Source organism: Serinus canaria, chromosome 26 (genome assembly GCF_022539315.1).
Source record: "Serinus canaria isolate serCan28SL12 chromosome 26, serCan2020, whole genome shotgun sequence".
In the NCBI taxonomy this organism is placed as follows: Eukaryota; Metazoa; Chordata; class Aves; order Passeriformes; family Fringillidae; genus Serinus; species Serinus canaria.
The window spans coordinates 3,253,861-3,273,044 of NC_066339.1; the positions used below are offsets into that span (position 1 = coordinate 3,253,861).

The following is a 19,184-nucleotide window of genomic DNA, read 5'->3' on the forward strand; positions in this document are numbered from 1 at the left end:
GAGCTGCAGAAAAGTTTATTTAGAGAGATATTAGGGGGCTATAATAATAAAAATAAAAATAAAAATAATAAAAATAATGATAATGGAGCTCTGCAATAGAGGCTGCAGCCCAAGGCAGCTCCCTGGCTGCTCCAAAAGAGGAAAAGCTCAGCTGGGACAGCCAGCCAGCTCAGGGGCTGAGCAGCCACTCAGGGCCACCTGCTCCAAGAAATCTGGGGCATGGAAGCACTTCTGGTATCTTATGGGGAAAAATTATATATATAATATATTGAAATCCCATAAAAATATAGAAAAATTAATAGAAATAAAATAAAAATAAAACTAAATAAATACAAAATAAATAAATAAAAATAAATGTAATAAATAAAATAAAATAAATATAACAATAAATAAAATAACATTTATATATAAATATAAACAAAATAAATATACATAAAATAAATACAATAAATAAAAAATAAATGTAATACATAAAATAAAATAAATATAAAATAAAATAAAACCTAAATTACAAATATAACAAAATAAACATAATATAAAAATATATAAAAATAATTTAAAATAGAAACAATTATAAATAAATAAATATAAAGAAGCAAAAATAAATGTATAATACAATATAAAAATAAAGTACATTCAATAAAATATTATATATAAATATAAACACAATAAATATTTAATATAAATAATACTATAAAAATAATTGTAAAATATAATTAAAATTAATCAATATAAAAGAATAAAAAGAAATATAATAAACTATAATAACCTCACCCACCTCCCCTCCCTTATCCCTCTCCCTCTCCCTCCTCACTCTCTCCATCCCCTCTCCCTCCTCTCTGCCCTCATTTCACCTCCCCCTAACTACCCTCCCTCCCTCTCCCCGCCATCACACGCCCTATCCTCCATCCTCTCCCTCCCCCTACATCTCCCCTGCCTCCCATCCCGCTCCCCATATAAGCACCCTCACTATCATCTCCCTCCTCGTACCTCCATTTCCCTCCCTCTCCCTCCATCATGACCACCCCTCCATCTCCACCCATATCAGTCCTTACTCCTATCCCATATATTCTAATACAGTCATCACTCCATTTATAACTATCTCATCAATATCACCTATAAACATAGACTATCAGCAACATTAACACCTACTTATAAGATTATTATTAAATAAATTAATAATCACGTGTGGTTCTTGGCTTTAGGGAGACCTGGACCCTGTGCTGTATGGACAACATCCATTATATCCCATTTTTATTAGTGAATATAGATAAATATCCCACCTCCAGCCACAAAAATCCCATTTATCTCATGTGATATTCATGGCCAGCTTTGTGCTAAGCAAACAGCAGCAGAGGACACGAGGTCTAAACCAGGTTTTTATCCATAAATGCAAAGCAATTTGAATCCCTCACCAAAACAAACAAGACACAAAACTCACAGGGGGCAAAAAAATATTTAAAAAAAAAGCAGAATTGCATGAAGCAGAGCAAGAAAGGCTCCACTTGTGAATAATCTGATTTATTGTGGATGAAATCCCATTTCCAGCTGTTCTGCAGCAGAACAGAACGGGAATTTCACCCTCCGTGGGCTGCAGGGCTCAGCAGAGCCCAGGCTCTGGATTTCCAGCTGAAAGGGAATGTCAGGAACAGCCTGAGCCTGAACAATTCCCACTCCCCCCAGCCCTGCAGGGGCTCAGCCTGGGGAGGAGGAGGAGGAGGGGTTAAAATGGTAATAATGGGTGCCTTTATTACAATAAAATTGTAATAAAAAGGAGAGGCTGCTCCTCTCCTGCCCAGAGCACAGCTGGCAGGGGGCAAGAGCAGCAGAAATCCCAATTTTGGTGGGGGTTTGATGGATTTGGGTCACTTTGGTAGAGACCAAAAACAGAGGGAGAAATCCCAGTTTTGGTGGGGTTTGATGGTTTTGTGCCACTCTGGTAGAGAGAAAAACTGGGAGAAATCCCAACTTTGGTGGGGTTTTAGTGGATTTGTGTCACTTTTATAGAGAGCAAAAACCAGAGGGAGAAGTCCCAATTTTGGTGGGGTTTGATGGATTTGGGTCACTTTTATAGAGAGAAAAACCAGGAGAAATCCCAATTTTGGTGGGGTTTGATGGATTTGGGTCACTCTGGCAAAGAGCAAAACTGGGAGAAATCCCAATTTTGGTGGGGTTTTAGTGGATTTGGGTCACTTTTATAGAGAGAAAAAACAGAGGGAGAAATCCCAGTTTTGGTGAGGTTTTGATGGATTTGTGTCACTCTGATAGAGAGCAAAAGCAAAATGGGAAATCCCAATTTCGGTGGGGTTTGATGGATTTGTGTCACTCTGATAGAGAGCAAAAGCAAAATGGGATATCCCAGTTTTGGTGGGGTTTTAATGGTTTTGTGCCACTTTGGTAGAGAGAAAAACCAGAGGGAGAAATCCCAATTTTAATGAGTTTTTAATGGTTTTGTGCCACTTTTGTAGAGAGCAAAAACCAGAGGGAGAAATCCCAATTTTGGTGGGGTTTGATGGATTTGTGTCCACTTTTATAGAGAGCAAAAACCAGAGGGAGAAATCCCAATTTTGGTGGGGTTTTGATGGATTTGGGTCACTTTTATAGAGAGAAAAACCAGGAGAAATCCCAATTTTGGTGGGGTTTGATGGATTTGGGTCACTCTGATAGAGAGCAAAAGCAAAATGAGAAATCCCAGTTTTGGTGGGGTTTTAATGGTTTTGTGCCACTTTGGTAGAGAAGAAAAACCAGAGGGAGAAATCCCAATTTTGGTGGGGTTTGATGGATTTGGGTCACTTTTATAGAGAGAAAAACAGAGGGAGAAATCCCAATTTTGGTGGGGTTTTGATGGATTTGGGTCACTCTGGCAAAGAGCAAAACTGGGAGAAATCCCAATTTTGGTGGGGTTTTAGTGGATTTGTGCCACTTTTATAGAGAGAAAAAACAGAGGGAGAAATCCCAATTTTGGTGGGGTTTGATGGATTTGTGTCACTCTGATAGAGAGCAAAAGCAAAATGAGAAATCCCAGTTTTGGTGGGGTTTGATGGATTTGTGTCACTTTGGTAGAGAGAAAAACCAGAGGGAGAAATCCCAATTTTAATGAGTTTTTAATGGTTTTGTGCCACTTTTGTAGAGAGCAAAAACCAGAGGGAGAAATCCCAATTTTGGTGGGGTTTTGATGGATTTGGGTCACTTTTATAGAGAGAAAAAACAGAGGGAGAAATCCCAGTTTTGGTGGGGTTTGATGGATTTGGGTCACTCTGGCAAAGAGCAAAACTGGGAGAAATCCCAATTTTGGTGGGGTTTTAGTGGATTTGTGCCACTTTTATAGAGAGAAAAAACAGAGGGAGAAATCCCAGTTTTGGTGGGGTTTTGATGGATTTGTGTCACTCTGATAGAGAGAAAAAACAGAGGGAGAAATCCCAATTTTGGTGAGGTTTTGATGGATTTGTGTCACTCTGATAGAGAGCAAAAGCAAAATGGGAAATCCCAGTTTTGGTGGGGTTTGATGGATTTGTGTCACTTTGGTAGAGAGAAAAACCAGAGGGAGAAATCCCAATTTTAATGAGTTTTTAATGATTTTGTGCCACTTTTGTAGAGAGCAAAAACCAGAGGGAGAAATCCCAATTTTGGTGGGTTTTTAATGGATTTTTGCCACTTTTGTAGAGAGCAAAAACAGAGGGAGAAATCCCAATTTTGGTGGGGTTTTTAATGGATTTCTGCCACAGGCTCTGGTGTGGGGACAGACAAAACAAAATTCCAGGCTGGGACAACCCTCAGTGTTTTATTTATGCAGAGAAAGTAAAGATTTCAGCACTTTGCCCAAAAGCAGGGATTCTTTCTGGATTCCAAATCCCTTGGAGATGGAATTAGGGAATCCCTGAGGTTGGGAAAAACCTCCAGGACCATCCAAGCTTTGGCTGATCCCACCCTGAGTGCCACATCCAGCAGAAAAAGAGGTGGAATTATTTCTAATCAATCAATATTTCTAAGAAATATTTATTTTTAAGAAATATTCAAAGGAATATTTCTTTCTAAGAAAGAAATAGTTCTAAAATTCCCACTAAATTGAATCACTGGGGTGGTTTTAATTCCAGAAAAAAACAAAAAAAAAAAAAGGATTTTTTAGCACCACCAAAAGTGGATTTTTGCAAAGGAAAAGCTTTTCTGGTGAAGGGGACAATTCAGAGCTCTGCAGCAGGAGGAATGAATCAAGAAATAAATCAGATTTCAAGTTCCCAGCACTGCCATGAAAAATATCAATAGAATTAGCAGAATTCATTAATTGGCTCCAAAAATGACCTGTCAGAGCCTGGCACCCAGAAATGACCCCCAGGCCACGAAACTCCACTCCAGGTCACAAAAATCCCACAAAATCCCACAAAAAATGGGATTTGTGGGATTTTTTGCTCCTAAAATCTGGGTTTTTTTAGCAGATTGATGCCCTTCCCAGGACTCAAAATTGGAGCCAATTCTGCCCTGGAACACAAAACATTTCTGGAGTGCTGACTTGCCTGAATATTTGGCTTTGAGGCTTTAATTGTGATAAAAATGTAATGAAACAATTCCCTCTGAAGGTTTTAGTGACACAGGAGATTTCAGGGAAGCCCCTGGAACTCTGTCAAATCTGATTTTTTTACCCCAAATTTCCCCAGAGGGTCGAGACGAGAAACAACCCAGGGTCAGAATTTAAATCTCGGGGTCATGACCCAACAAATCACCAAGGAAAAGCAAAATAAAAGGCATTTCTGAGTTCTGCTTTCAGGGAGGAGAATTGCTCAGCAACAGCAAAAATTTCAGGGAGGAAGAGGTTTTTTATTCAGTAATGGGAGAGGAAAAAATCCCTGTGCAGCACAAACCCCTTGGGGACATCCTCCCCCTCTGGGCCATCCTCCTCCTCCCTCTTCCTCCTGCTGGGTCTGCCGGCGATTCAGTGAGAAATGAGAGCAGAAATGGGAAAATCCCCTCGAAAAGAGGGGACAAAGAGCTCAGGGGGTGCCTCACACCCCACAAAAACCCAAAATTTTGGGGGTATTTGGAAATAATTCTCTTCTCTCTGGCTGGTTTTTAAACGTGAGATCAGGGGGGAGCCAGCTCAGAGAGATGAAAAAACACAAAAATGGGGGGAAAAATGGGATTTGAGGGGTTTTGGATCTGGGGGGAGCCAGCTAGAGAGATGAAAGAACACAAAAACTGGGGAGAAAAATGGGATTTATGGGGTTTTGGATCTGGGGGGAGCCAACTCAGGGAGATGAAAAAACACAAAAATGGGGGAAAAATGGGATTTGAGGGGTTTTGGAGCAGAGATTGGATCTGGGGGGAGCCAACTCAGAGATGAAAGAATGGGGGAAAAATGGGATTTGTGGGGTTTTGGAGCTGAGATTGGATCTGGGGGGAGCCAGCTCAGAGATGAAAGAACATAAAAATGGGGAAAAAATGGGATTTGTGGGGCTTTGGAGCTGAGATTGGATCTGGGGGGAGCCAACTCAGAGAGAAAAAATGGGGGAAAAATGGGATTTGTGGGGTTTTGGATCTGGGGGGAGCCAGCTCAGAGAGATGAAAGAACAACAAAGGAATGGGGACGAGGAGACAACAATGGGGAAAAAATGGTAAATAAAAAAAAATGGGATTTGTGGGGTTTTGGAGCTGAGATTGGATCTGGGGGGAGCCAACTCAGCTGAAAGAACACAAAAATGGGGGGAAAATGGGATTTTTTGGGGTTTTGGGCAGAGCTTGGCAGGCTCAGGGGAGAGGAGGGGGTTTGGCTTTACCGTGTAGAGCTCGTTCAAAACCTTCATCAGATCCTCCTGGAGCTGCAGTCCCACCTCCTTGCTCTGCAAGAGGAAGAGAAACGAGGGGTGAGGAAGAGGCTGCAGAGGAAGGGCAGCGCTGGGGACCCTGAAAGAAATGAGGGACAGAGAACAGTGGGGGTGTAATCAGTGCTCAGGACAGAGGGGGAGGGAGAGAGGAGAAAAAAGGGGAAAGGGAAAGAAAAGGGGAAAAAAAAGAGGGAAAAAGGAAAAAATGAGGGGAAAAAAGAGGTAAAAAGGAAAAAAAAATGAGGGGAAAAGGGGGAAAAAAAAGAGGAAAAAAGGAAAAAATAAAGAGGAAAAATGGAAAAAAAAAGAGGGAAAAAAGGGAAAAAAGATGAAAAGAGGAAAAATGAGGGGAAAAGGGAAAAAAAGAGGAAAAAAAAAGAGGGGAAAAGGGGAAAAAAAGATGAAAAGAGGAAAAAAGGGGAAAAAGGGGAAAAGAAGGAAAAAAGGGAAAAAAGAGGAAAAAGGAAAAAAGAGGGGAAAAAGGGGAAAGAAAACAAAGAGGAAAAAGGGGGAAAAAAGATTAAAAGAGGAAAAAAAATGAGGGAAAAAGGGGAAAAAAGATGAAAAAAGGAAAAAAGAGGGGAAAAGGGAAAAAAGGGGGAAAAAAGAGGAAAAAAGGAAAAAAATGAGGGGGAAAAAGGGAAGAAAAGGGGAAAAAAGATGAAAAAAGGAAAAAAATGAAGGAAAAAAGGGAAAAAAGGGAAAAGAAAAAAAGAGGAAAAAAGGAAAAAAAGAGGGGAAGGAAAAAGGGAAAAAAAAAGGAGGAAAAAAGGAAAAAAATGAAGGGGACAGGATACACAAAAAGGAAAAAAGAAATAAAATAAAGAGGAAAAAAGGAAAAAAAAGAGGGAAAAAAGAGACAAAAAAGAAAAAAAAGAGAAAAAGGGAAAAAAAAAAAATGAGGAAAAAAGGAGAAAAAAAGGAAAAGAGGAAAAAATAAGAGGAAAAATGAAAAAAAAATGAGGGGAAAAAAGACAAAAAAAGTGGACAAAAAGGAAAAAAAGAGACAAAAAATGAGCATGGCAGCTGTCTCCTGTTCAGGGGGCAGCTTTCCTTATCTCTCCCACACCCACTCCTCCCTCTGGGAGGGATAATAATATTATATTATACTAATAATGACCTGCTGAATTATAATAAAATCGCGATATTATATAGATTACCTGCTGATACGAGGCCATTGGCTGTCCCTGCATGGCTGATAAGAGCTGCAGCACCCATTGGGAGATGTGAGCCCAGGGGGAGGAGCCAAGCATTCCTACCCGGATAGAATCTGGAGATTCTGGAACACCAGCACGGCTTCTGCACTGGATTTCCCAGAGGAGCAGCAGCTGCCTCTGCCCCTGGCCCTTCAGAGGCAGAGTGCACCTTTCTCCAGGATCCCTGCTCCAGCAGAACCAGCCCTGGCCCTGCAGGAGGGCTGAGCCACAATTCCAGTGGCACTGCTGCCAGCCCCCTGACCCACAGGGTGTCAGGCTGTGCTCTGCCTCTGCCAGGGCTGGGTTGGGTCACTGCATTGTTTATTTTATCTTTTTATTTTCTTCCCTAATAAAGAACTGTTATTCCTGCCCCCATATCTTTACCTGAGAGCCCCTGAATCTAAAATTTATAACAATTCAGAGGGAGGGGGTTCCCATGTTCCATTTCAGGGGAGGCTCCTGCCCTCCTCAGCAGGCACCTGCCTTTCAAACCCAGGCACGGCCTCTTCCTCCTGGGGTGATCAACGGCAGGGACTGAGCACTGACCCTGGCACAGAGAGAGACTTTGCACACCCAGGCTTTGCACACCCAGGCTTTGCACACCCAGGCTTTGCACAGACACTCCCAGGCTTTGCACAGACACTCCCACACTTTGCACACTCATCCCAGGCTTTGCACACGCACTCCCAGACTTTGCACAGACACTCCCAGGCTTTGCACACGCACTCCCAGGCTTTGCACACGCACTCCCAGGCTTTGCACACTCACTCCCAGGCTTTGCACACGCACTCCCAGGCTTTGCACACTCACTCCCCGGGCTTTGCACAGACACTCCCAGGCTTTGCACGCACACTCCCAGGCTTTGCACACGCACTCCCAGGTTGCACCCCTCCAGGCTTTGCACAGACACTCCCAGGCTTTGCACGACACTCCCAGGCTTTGCACGCACCCCCGGTTGCACTACTCCCAGGCTTTGCACAGACACTCCCAGGCTGCACACACTCAGGCTTTGCCGACACTCCCACACTTGCACCACACTCCCAGGCTTTGCACCCACCAGGCTTGCACCAACTCCCAGGCTTGCACACATCCAGGCTTTGCACACGCACTCCCAGGCTTTGCACACTCATTCCCAGGCTTTGCACACGCACTCCCAGGCTTTGCACACTCATTCCCAGGCTCTGCACACGCACTCCCAGCGCTGCCTGCCCTGGCCCCATCATCTCCCTCTCACCCCTGCTCTTCCCAACCCCTTTTTGTTCATTTCTTGCACTGAAAATTTGCTCATTTGCTGCACAAATTGCTGAATTTGTGATCTGACAGATTAAAATGAATGTTTTAATGCAGGTTGGGGCTGAAGGGGTAAAGATGATGCCAAATTGTCAAACCACAAAACTCTCAGTGCTTCCAAACGAGCTCTCAAAGAAGGAGCTGCTGGATTGCTGGGGTGGATAAAAACCTTTCCATGAGGGTGAAGGTGAAACAGATCACAGGGGCATCAGAGCAAGGGCTGTGCAGTGAGCACTCTTAATGCAGAACTGCTCCCTGCACTGATTCCAGAAAATAAAAAAAGTCTAGGAGAAAAAAAGCTGAGCTGGCTGAGCCTGATAAATGAAAATATATTGGAGGAAGCAGAAGGGTTTGCTTGGGAAAGTCAGAGGGAAATGGATTGGATGGCAGGAAAAAGCTCAAGGGAGGTGGAGGTGATGCACAAAGAGAATTTCCCTGAATTCCCAGAGAATTCCAAGTGCAGATTAAAGGCTGCTGATCCCAGTGCCATACAGGCACGAGAGATTCCAGCATCATGCCAGAAAGTGCCAGGGAATTATGAATAACATCCATGCCAAGGAAAGACAGCAAAGTGCTGGCAGTTGTGCATGTCTCTGTGTCAATTACTGCTGCAGCAGCCAACCCTGCATTGTTCTCTATTTTCTCTGTTATTCTGTGTGTTTTGCAAAGGCAGAACAGTTCATTTTGTAAACAAGGCCATAAATAAAAGATATTCTGACCAGCTTCACTGTGATCTCTGCTGGCTGTACCTGCAACCAAGTTGTCTGTGCCTCCCTTAAGGTGAGGAAGGGCTTGTGCAACCAAACCTTAATTAATTGGCTCCACTAATGAGCTGGGTGTGTGTGGGGTGGGGCTGTCCCCATAAACTGTCTGTCCCTGTTATCTGAGCAGGTTCAAGCCTCCTCCTGGAGATCTGGGGGATGATCTGCCTGGAAGAGCAGCCTTGGGACAGGCACAGGAGCTCACAGAGAGACCACAGAGCCACCAGGCTGGGAGAGACCTTCAGGATCATGAAATCCAACCCAGCTCCAACCCCTCAGCCCAGCCCTGGCACCCAGAGCCACATCCAGGCTCTGTTAAACACCCCCAGGGATGGGGACTCCACCTCCTCCCCAGGCAGAACATTCCAGAACTTTATTGTCAGATGATGCTCTTTTCTGACCCAGACATGGGGCAGCTCAGAGCCATTTAAACACTTTTATTCTGTTTTCAGTCTCATCTGAAGGGTGAGACAACACAGATATTACAGTTTACACCCTCACAACCAGAAGTTAACCATTTCCTAATTACAGAACATTCTAAGTGTTTCTTGGCCTATCAGCTTTTGCCACACCATGCTGTAAATGTCCAATTCCCTACAAATTCACTTCCCACACTTTATCACCTTTCTGTAAAAACCTTTCCCTGCTCTCCAGCCTGTATTGCCTTGGTGCAGCTGGAGGCTGTGAGCTCTGGGTCTGTCAGTGCCTGCAGACAGAGCCCAGCCCCAGCTGAGCACAGGCACCTTTCAGGAGCTGGGAGAGGGATGGGGGCAGCCCTGAGTCTCCTTTTCTCCAGGCTGAGCACCCCCAGCTCCCTCAGGGGCTCCTCACAGGGCTTTGGGCTGGTCCAAACCCACCACCAGCCTCGCGTGACTATAGGAAGAAGCCTCCCTCCTGGGAGAGAGAGAGGAAGACTTAGCAACCTTCAAACAGTGGGAGGAGCAATTCTTCCCCCCACCCCACGAGTTGCCCTTCCTTACCCTCCAGCTACTATAACCCCCCTCCCCTCAAAGCAGGGAGATGATGAGCACACCTTCCCTTCCCTTCCCTGCACCCCAGAGAGGTGATGAACACCCCTTCCTTTCCTCTCCAAGCATGGAGGTGATGAACACCCCCTCCCTTCCCGCCAAAACCAGGGGAGCGAGATGGCACATCCTTCCCTCCTCTCCAAAGCAGGGAGATGCTGAGGCATCCCTTTCCCTATTTTGCCCTCCCCGGACACCCAGAGAGGTATGAATGACACCCTCTTTTCCTCTCAAACAGGGATAGGGTGATATTTGATGACGAGGCCCCCCCTCCCTTCCCTGCAAAACCAGGGAGGGGGAAGGAGGAATGAAAGGAAAAGGGTGAAGGGGAGAAGGGGGGCAAAAGGGCCAACGAGGAATAGGGAAAGGAAAGGACACGGGAACAGTACAGGGAAAGGGTGAAAGGGAAGGAAAGGAATAAGAAAGGAACGAAAAAAGGAAAGGGGGGGGGGAAATAAAGAAAGGGGGGAAGGAAAGGGAGAAAGGGAAAGGGCGGAAAAGGGCAAAAGTGGAACATGAAAGGGGGGGGGGAAAGGAAGGCACCGGCAAGGAAAGGAAAGGGGGAAAGGAAGAAATGTCAGGTTCCCTAGGAAATCCCTCCCGTCCCTTCCCTTCCCTTCCCCTTCCCTTCCCTCCCTTCCCCTTCCCTTCCCTTCCCTTCCCTTCCCTTTCCGTCCCTCCCTTCCTTCCCTCCCTTCCCTTCCCTTCCCTTCCCTTCCCTTCCCTTCCCTTCCCTCCCTTCCCTTCTCTTCCCTTCCCTTCCCTTCCCTTCCCAGCAGGATGTGGCAGGGGTGCAGTTTCCCCAGCCCAGGAGGCTGCTGTGAGCACACACACACTCCTTTGTTACTCCAGGGTGTATCTGCACCATGTGCAGGGCTGGAGGTTCTGCCACCCCTGGCTGGAACAGAAATTCCCAGCCCTGGGCTGTGCCAGCTCCTCAAGAGCCTCTTTGTTCCAGCCCTGCTCCCCTCTAATTTAACCAAGATGTTTTTGGGATCTGCTGCGGGGCTGTTCCGCATTCCAGCCAACATTAACGACTTCAGCTCCCAAATATTTGGGGGGATGACCAAGAGGAGAGCTCAGGAATGCTGTCAGCACTCTCCAGCCCCAGCCAGGTCCTCCCAAGCCCGACAGAAAGATGGGATGGCTTCAAAATCAGCATTTCCTGAGGGGCTTTCCCCATCAGCCAAACTACAGCCACGGGAGGGTGAATGTAACACACCAAGATCAGAGATTTTTATCTCTTCTGCTGCCTCAAATTGTGTCAGAGGGTGACAGCTGGAGCTGGAGCCCAAATCTGCTGATTCTGGAACTGCTCTGGAACACTATCAGCTGTCTGCATCTTTTCAAAAGCAATAATTAAATATGCTCAGGTGGAGAACAAACATTAAATATTCCCATGTTGTTTGAGGGAGGGTGAGGATGCCAGGAGGGGAGCAGGGATGCAGCACACAGGTACCAACCCCGCACCTCAGTCAGAGTTTTACCCATGGCATTTGCACATTTACAAATTTACACCGTGGTGGAAACATTTTTGTACAAATGCCCAGCTTTTTAACCAATAATTTGTGTCGTGGGGTGGCTTTTTCCACGTGTGGGAGCTTTAATGTTTGTCATTTTCTGGTAGCAGAGCAGCAAGAGGCGCAGTGCAGCTGCAAAGTAGGTCATGGCAGACCCCTTCAGAGAATTAATAATTCCTTTTCCTTGATTAATGCAAGGCTTCCAACCAACTCCTGGTGGATTTTTTATTTCAGTGCACCAGGAGATAAACTGGGGGGGTTTTCCCACCATCCAAGGTGCTGAACAGGAGGAGAATTCCAAACCCTCAGGTTGGTTTTTGTGATTCCAAACAGGGTTTTCTCCCCAGGAATATCCTCACTTGAGTGGCTGTGGCAGGGAAAGGTCCCTGCTCCAAAGCCCAGGGAAGCTCCCAGCTAAAACCAGAGCAGAAATTTTTAAGTTTTAAAGTTTTAAACCCAGCAGGGCAGGCAGATGCTGAGCTGTACCTGGCCTGTCCTGAGGGCCCTCTGCCCCACAATAAATCTGCTTTTCCACCCATTCACATTTGCCAGTCACTTCACAACACCCAGAGGTAAAAACCTGCCCAACTGAGGAGAATCAGTTTGTTCAGAGCCTGCTCAAAGTGAGCCTTCCACAGTCTGTTCTTTTAAAAAAAGGTAATTTTCTTTTTTTTTCTCTTCAATTTGAACAAGATTACCAGGCTGCTTCTAGGAAAATTTCAAAGAGACAACACAGAAAGAGTGATTAAAGAGACCAAATTAAAGAGACTGCAGCTGAAAGGTCTGCACATGTATAAATAATCCCAAGGGATCCCACTCAAAAGATACGTCTGGAGGCAAGAAAACCTGACAACCATGCAAGGAACAGGAAGGTTGTTCCATGAGGGGTCACATTAAATAGAGAGGGTGACAGGGGGAGAGAGGGAAAAGGGAAATCAAAGCTGGAATCAGCACAAATAGAAGAATATTTTATGTGGAAAAAATACACATATAAATATAAAAACAGAAAGGGTGACGGGGGATGGAGGGAAAAGGAGAAATCAAAGCAGGAATCAGCTCAAAGAGAAGAATATTTTGGGTTGAAAAAACCAAATATATAAATATAAAATCATACATAGATGTGGAAATGTAGAAATAAATAAATAAATAAAGGGGCTGTGCTGAAGGAGGACAAGCAGGAGAAATCAAAGGGAGATGAAGGAATGAAAAGGAGCAGACATCAAAGCAGGATGATTTTCCAGGAGAGGGAGAGGGGACCAGAATAGCAACGCTGGTGGCACCAGGGCTGGGAACTGCAGCCCTGAACCAGAGCCAGCCCTAAATCATTAACTCTGCCCAAACAAGAAAACATCACCTCCTCCCCAAGGTGGAACTATTTGTCACTAGGACAATCCCCCCCCTCCACAGTTTTATTTGCTGGAAATGTGGTTATTTCACCATTTATCTCCCACAGAATTGCACTGACACCACCCCTGGGGGCAGACAAATCCCAGATTCCCACTGAAAGCACCAGGATTCATCTCCAGCACTGTCAGAGCAGCCCGGCCCTGAGCAGGAAACACTGAAAGAGTTTCCTCAGGAGAAGCCAAAACAAGGGCATGGAAAAGCACAGAGCTGCAGGAATTCCTGGCCCTCAGCTGGGAGCTTCCAACCCAAAGGCACCTTTGGGGCTCACAGCTCAGACATGGCAAGGCTCTGCAGGAAAGGGGAGCAGGGAAGGAAACAAAGCCCAGAGGCAGGGAAAGGGGCTGACACACACTGGTCATCCAGCAGGGCAAAAAACACAGCTGCTCTTATCTGCATGGATAGATTTGAGGTGGCTGGAAGGCTCCCATCCATCTGTCCGTCCATTCGTCCATCCATCCATCCATCCGTCCATCCTTCCATCCATCCATCCATCCATCCATCCATCCATCCATCCATCCATCCATCCATCCATCCATCCATCCATCCATCCATCCATCCATCCATCCATCCATCCATCCGTCCATCCATCCATCCATCCATCCGTCCATCCATCCGTCCATTCATCCATCCCTCGTCCATCCATCCATCTGTCCGTCCATCCGTCCGTCCCTCCGTCGATCCATCCATCCCTCCGTCCGCTCCATCCATCCATCCGTCCGTCCGTCCATCCGTCCGTCCATCCATCCATCCATCCGTCCATCCATCCGTCCGTCCATCCATCCATCCGTCCGTCCATCCATCCATCCATCCCATCCATCCATCCATCCAGTCCATCCATCCATCCGTCCATCCATCCTCCATCCATCCAAGTCGCCAGCCGTCCACCATCCAAGCCATCCATCCATCCATCCTCCATCCCTCCCCCTCCAGCCATCATCCAGCCATCCAGCCATCCAGCCAGCCACCATCCATCCAGCCAGCCATCCAGCCATCCATCCAGCCTCCGCCATCCATCCATCCATCCATCCATCCATCCATCCATCCATCCATCCATCCATCCATCCATCCATCCATCCATCCATCCATCCATCCATCCATCCCTCCATCCCCATCCATCCATCCATGCCATCCATCCCTCCCTCCATCCATCCATCCGTCCATCATCCATCCATCCATCCATCCATCCATCCATCCATCCATCCATCCATCCATCCATCCATCCATCCATCCATCCATCCATCCATCCCTCCCTCCATCATCTCCTCATCCCAGCACTCTGTGACACAGCCCCAGCCCAGGATTCCCAGGGTGCTGGGACCCAGAAGTGCCACCACAAACCCTGAGATCCCTGGTGCCGGGCAGGCAGCCCCGCTGGCTGCTGGAATTCCCTGGTTTCACTGACAGGAACCCATCCCTGCTCCACCATCAGCCCCTTGCAGGGTCCAGGAGTGACCAGGTGAGAATCTCACCCTGCACTCTCCACCCCAGCCTGAAGAGACAAATCCCACGCTGCCACCACTCCTGGTGACGTTCTGGGGGCAGAAGGAGCTGGTGTTCCCACCTCAGGCTCTCTGCTGCTCCAGCTCTCTCTGCTTTCCCCTCCTTGCTGCCACAGGGACACGTCTCAATCAACAGGTTGGGAGAGACCTTCAGGATCAACAAATCCAACCCAGCCCCAACCCCTCAGCCCAGCCCTGGCACCCAGAGCCACATCCAGGCTCTGTTAAACAACCCCAGGGATGGGGACTCCTCCACCTCCCTGGGCAGAACATTCCAGAACTTTATTGTCAGATGATGCTCTTTTCTGACCCAGACATGGGGCAGCGCAGAGCCATTTAAACACTTTTATTCTGTTTTCAGTCTCATCTGAAGGGTGAGACAACACAGATATTACAGTTTACACCCTCACAACCAGAAGTTAACCATCTCCTAATTACAGAACATTCTAAGTGTTTCTTGGCCTATCAGCTTTTGCCACACCATGCTGTAAATGTCCAATTCCCTACAAATTCACTTCCCACACTTTATCACCTTTCTGTAAAAACTTTTCCCTGATATCCAACCTGTATTGCCTTGGTGCAGCTGGAGGCTGTGAGCTCTGGGTCTGTCAGTGCCTGCAGACAGAGCCCAGCCCAGCTGACCAAAACCACCTTCCTTTTCCTTTTCCTTTTCCTTTTCCTTTTCCTTTTCCTTTTCCTTTTCCTTTTCCTTTTCCTTTTCCTTTTCCTTTTCCTTTCCTTTCCTTTCCCTTTCCTCTCCTCCCCAGCCCTTATCTCACCATCCAGCCCTATCCCAGCTGCTCTCTCCTCTCAGAAGCCCTGCACAAATCAGAGCTGCAGCAGGGCCAAAAGGGACCTGCAGCACCTCCTTCCCTCCCTGCCCGCCCTCCCCTCCTCACCTGCTCCACCCCAGCCTGACACAAAGCCCTGACTTGAGAAAAACCAAGGGGAAAAAAAAAGAAAATCCAAGGAAAGGAATTTCTTTTTCCCCAGCAGATGAGGAGTTCTGTGTCACCATCTTCTCCACATTTCACAGCATTATTTGCAGCCTAAATCATTAACTCTGTTAATGATTCGGTTAATCATCATTAATGATTAAGTTAATTCATTAACTTCAATAGTTCCCAAATTTCAGTTGGTAGACTGCCCACCAACACCTACAGCAAGGCAGCCTGGCTTTGCCAGCAGGTTTGCCCTGTTTTTAACCCAGGAAAAGCTAAAAAAAGTGGAAAAAATCCCTTTTTTTGCTTCAAGTTCAGAGGTTCTCTGCCATCCCCTGTGCTGCTCTGGGGATGTTTTACAGATGTGTCACCGAGGGGGGTTATAAATGGGTAACATCCTTTAAATCCACAGCCTGCAAAACTGCTTTGCAGTATTTTCATCACACACCTCACCTGTTTTCTAGCCTGCAGTGCCTTTTGTACCAATTCCAGTACCTCTTGTACCAATTCCAGTACCTTTTTTACCAATTCCAGTACCTTTTGTACCAATTCCAGTACCTTTTGTACCAATTCCAGCTGCCTCTTGCAGCTCAGAAGGGAAGAGACTCCAGTGAAAAAGCACCAACAGGTCCATGGCAGCCAAATTTCTCTATTTATCAGCTGCTCCCAGATAAGAGAGGATGCAATTTTTGGTTTTAACCACGCAGCACAAGCGGGGCTGTAATCAAACACCTGATCTGGCCTTCAGCCAAGCTGGTTTTCCTGGCACACAGCCCAAGGAGGAGCTGGGATTTCACAACAAGAACCTTTTGTTTGCACAAATTCAAGCAGAGCTCGCCCTTGGCCTGCGAGGCTCCAACCAGAGATGGAATTTTGCTGTTAATTGGTTATTTATTTGATTTTGTCCTAGTCCTGTAGGACAGACACGGCTTTGCCCTGCTGCTGAAGGGGCTGAAGGCAAAGGTGCCATTTCCAGCCAGAGTGGGATCATATCCATTTCCGCCAGAGTGGGATCATATCCATTCCAGCCAGAGTGGGATCATATCCATTTCCGCCAGAGTGGGATCATATCCATTTCCAGCCAGAGTGGGATCATATCCATTTCCAAGTGAGGCATTTCCAGCCCAGCCCTTGGTGACACTCAGCAGGGACATCGATCCCTCCTGCTCTGCAGGGATTACAGGAGCTGAGGAGTGATTCAGGCTGCAATTCCATGGAAGGATCCAATCAAGCACCATGGAATCAGCAGAAAGTGTTAAAAGGTCAAAAAGGGCTCAGTGTGACACAACTCGAAAAGGAGAAGATTCCTCCTCTGCTCAGGCAACGACTTGGAAAAAAGAAGTGTAAGAGAAACAGAATGTGAAAGTGGAATGTATTTGTCATTTCCCATGAAAAACTCAAGGAACAGGCAAGTCATAGCTGGAGTAGCATTTTATATCGATATATTTTATATATATATATATATATAGTATATATAATATTATATAGTATATATTATATATATATAAAAATACACAAAGTAATAGGTGGAGTGGGATGTTTTATATATATTTAATATATATGTTTTGTTTATTTCTATGTATAAAATATAATATTATAAAATATATATAGTATATAATATATAAACTATAATATCTATTATATTATATATATTATATATATAACATCTCATATGTATATGTAATATATATATAAACCTCCACAATAGGAGTAGTAGTATTTTTATATATATATATATTATAATATAAAAATTTATTCTATTTGTAAAATATTACATATATTATATAATATATTATATATAAATATGAAATATAACATAAAATATAATATGTATAATATCTATGTATAAAACTCCACAAGTAATAGGTGGAGTAGTATTTTTTATATATATATATAATATTGCAAAGTTTATTTCATATATAAAATATAATATATATTATACAAATATATCATATATAAGATATAAAATAAATATATATAAAATATGATATATGTAATATATGTGTAAAAAACGCCACAAGTAATAGGTGGAGTAGTATATATATATATATTAATATATATTTTATTTATTCTATATATAAAATATAATATATATTATTATATAATATAGCACATATAATATATAAATATAATATATATAGAGTATGATATATATTATATATATATGTATAAAACGCCACAAGTAATAGGGGGAGTAGTATTTGCATAAATATATTTTAATATGATTTTATTTATTCTATCTATAAAATATAATATATATTATTATATATATATATAATATAAATAATATAAATATAAATATAATATAGAATATATAATATATAATATATAATATATAATTATATAATAGTATATATATATAATATATCTATATAATTATATATCTATAATTATATCATTATACATTATCATATTATATATATGTATAAAACGCCACAAGTAATAGGGGGAGTAGTATTTTTAACTATAAATAACTAAATTAATGATGGAATCAATAAATGAGGTATGTCTCTAGAGAGGAGGCCACGTGAGCCTGTGCTGGAGCACGCAGTTACCTTCTTGAAGAGGCGCCCCGAGTCCTCGCTGACCTGCACGAAGCGCGGGATGATGTTGTTGAGATAGATGTCACTGAGGGTGGTGTGGTCCCTGCTCTCCCTCTTCACCTGGTTCAGCAGCAGGTTCCAGCAGTTCACAGGGGACAGCACGTTCTGGTCCTTCCTGCAGGGACACAAAACAGAGTGGCCAGGATCCCACCAGGGCTCTGCAGCTGCGCGGATGCTGAGGGGCAGGGGAGCATCCAGAAACCCTCAGCTCCATTCCCTGCATTGCCACGAGCTCCTGTCCCCGGCAAACACACCCTGCAGTGCCAGCTGCACGATGGGCACCTGCAGGATGGGCACCTGCAGGATGGGCACCTGCAGGATGGGCACGTGCAGGATGGGCACCTGCAGGATGGGCACCTGCAGGATGGGCATTGGCAGGATGGGCATGTGCAGGATGGGCACCTGCAGGATGGGCATTGGCAGGATGGGCATTGGCAGGATGGGCATTGGCAGGATGGGCACCTGCAGGATGGGCATTGGCAGGATGGGCACCTGCAGGATGGGCACCTGCAGGATGGGCATTGGCAGGATGGGCACCTGCACGATGGGCACCTGCAGGATGGGCATTGGCAGGATGGGCACCTGCAGGATGGGCATTGGCAGGATGGGAATTTGCAGGATGGGCATTGGCAGGATGGGCACCTGCAGGATGGGCACGTGCAGGATGGGCATTGGCAGGATGGGCACCTGCAGGATGGGCACCTGCAGGATGGGCATTGGCAGGATGGGAATTTGCAGGATGGGCACCTGCAGGATGGGCACCTGCAGGATGGGCACCTGCAGGATGGGCATGGCAGGATGGGCACTTGCAGGATGGGCATGGCAGGATGGGCATGTGCAGGATGGGCACCTGCAGGATGGGCACTGGCAGGATGGGCCAAGTGCAGGATGGGCATTTGCAGGATGGGCACCTGCAGGATGGGCATTGGCAGGATGGGCATTGGCAGGATGGGCATTGGCAGGATGGGCACCTGCAGGATGGGCATTGGCAGGATGGGCATTGGCAGGATGGGCACCTGCAGGATGGGCATTGGCAGGATGGGCACCTGCAGGATGGGCATTGGCAGGATGGGCACCTGCAGGATGGGCACTTGCAGGATGGGCATCTGCAGGATGGGCATGTGCC

The 19,184-nt window shown here is 45.5% G+C and overlaps 1 protein-coding gene across 1 annotated transcript in view; it reads right to left on the minus strand.

The window, feature by feature from the left end:
* The window catches only part of SRGAP2 (SLIT-ROBO Rho GTPase activating protein 2), a 130,044-nt gene that overhangs the window by 64,098 nt on the left and 46,762 nt on the right, over nucleotides 1-19,184 (minus strand). Inside the window, exons 3-4 of the mRNA XM_050984953.1 lie at nucleotides 18,011-18,173; nucleotides 5,622-5,831 (exon numbers count right to left, since the gene is read on the minus strand). Of these exons, the coding sequence (XP_050840910.1) occupies nucleotides 5,622-5,831; nucleotides 18,011-18,173 (373 nt within the window). The remainder of the gene's footprint in view (nucleotides 1-5,621; nucleotides 5,832-18,010; nucleotides 18,174-19,184) is intronic.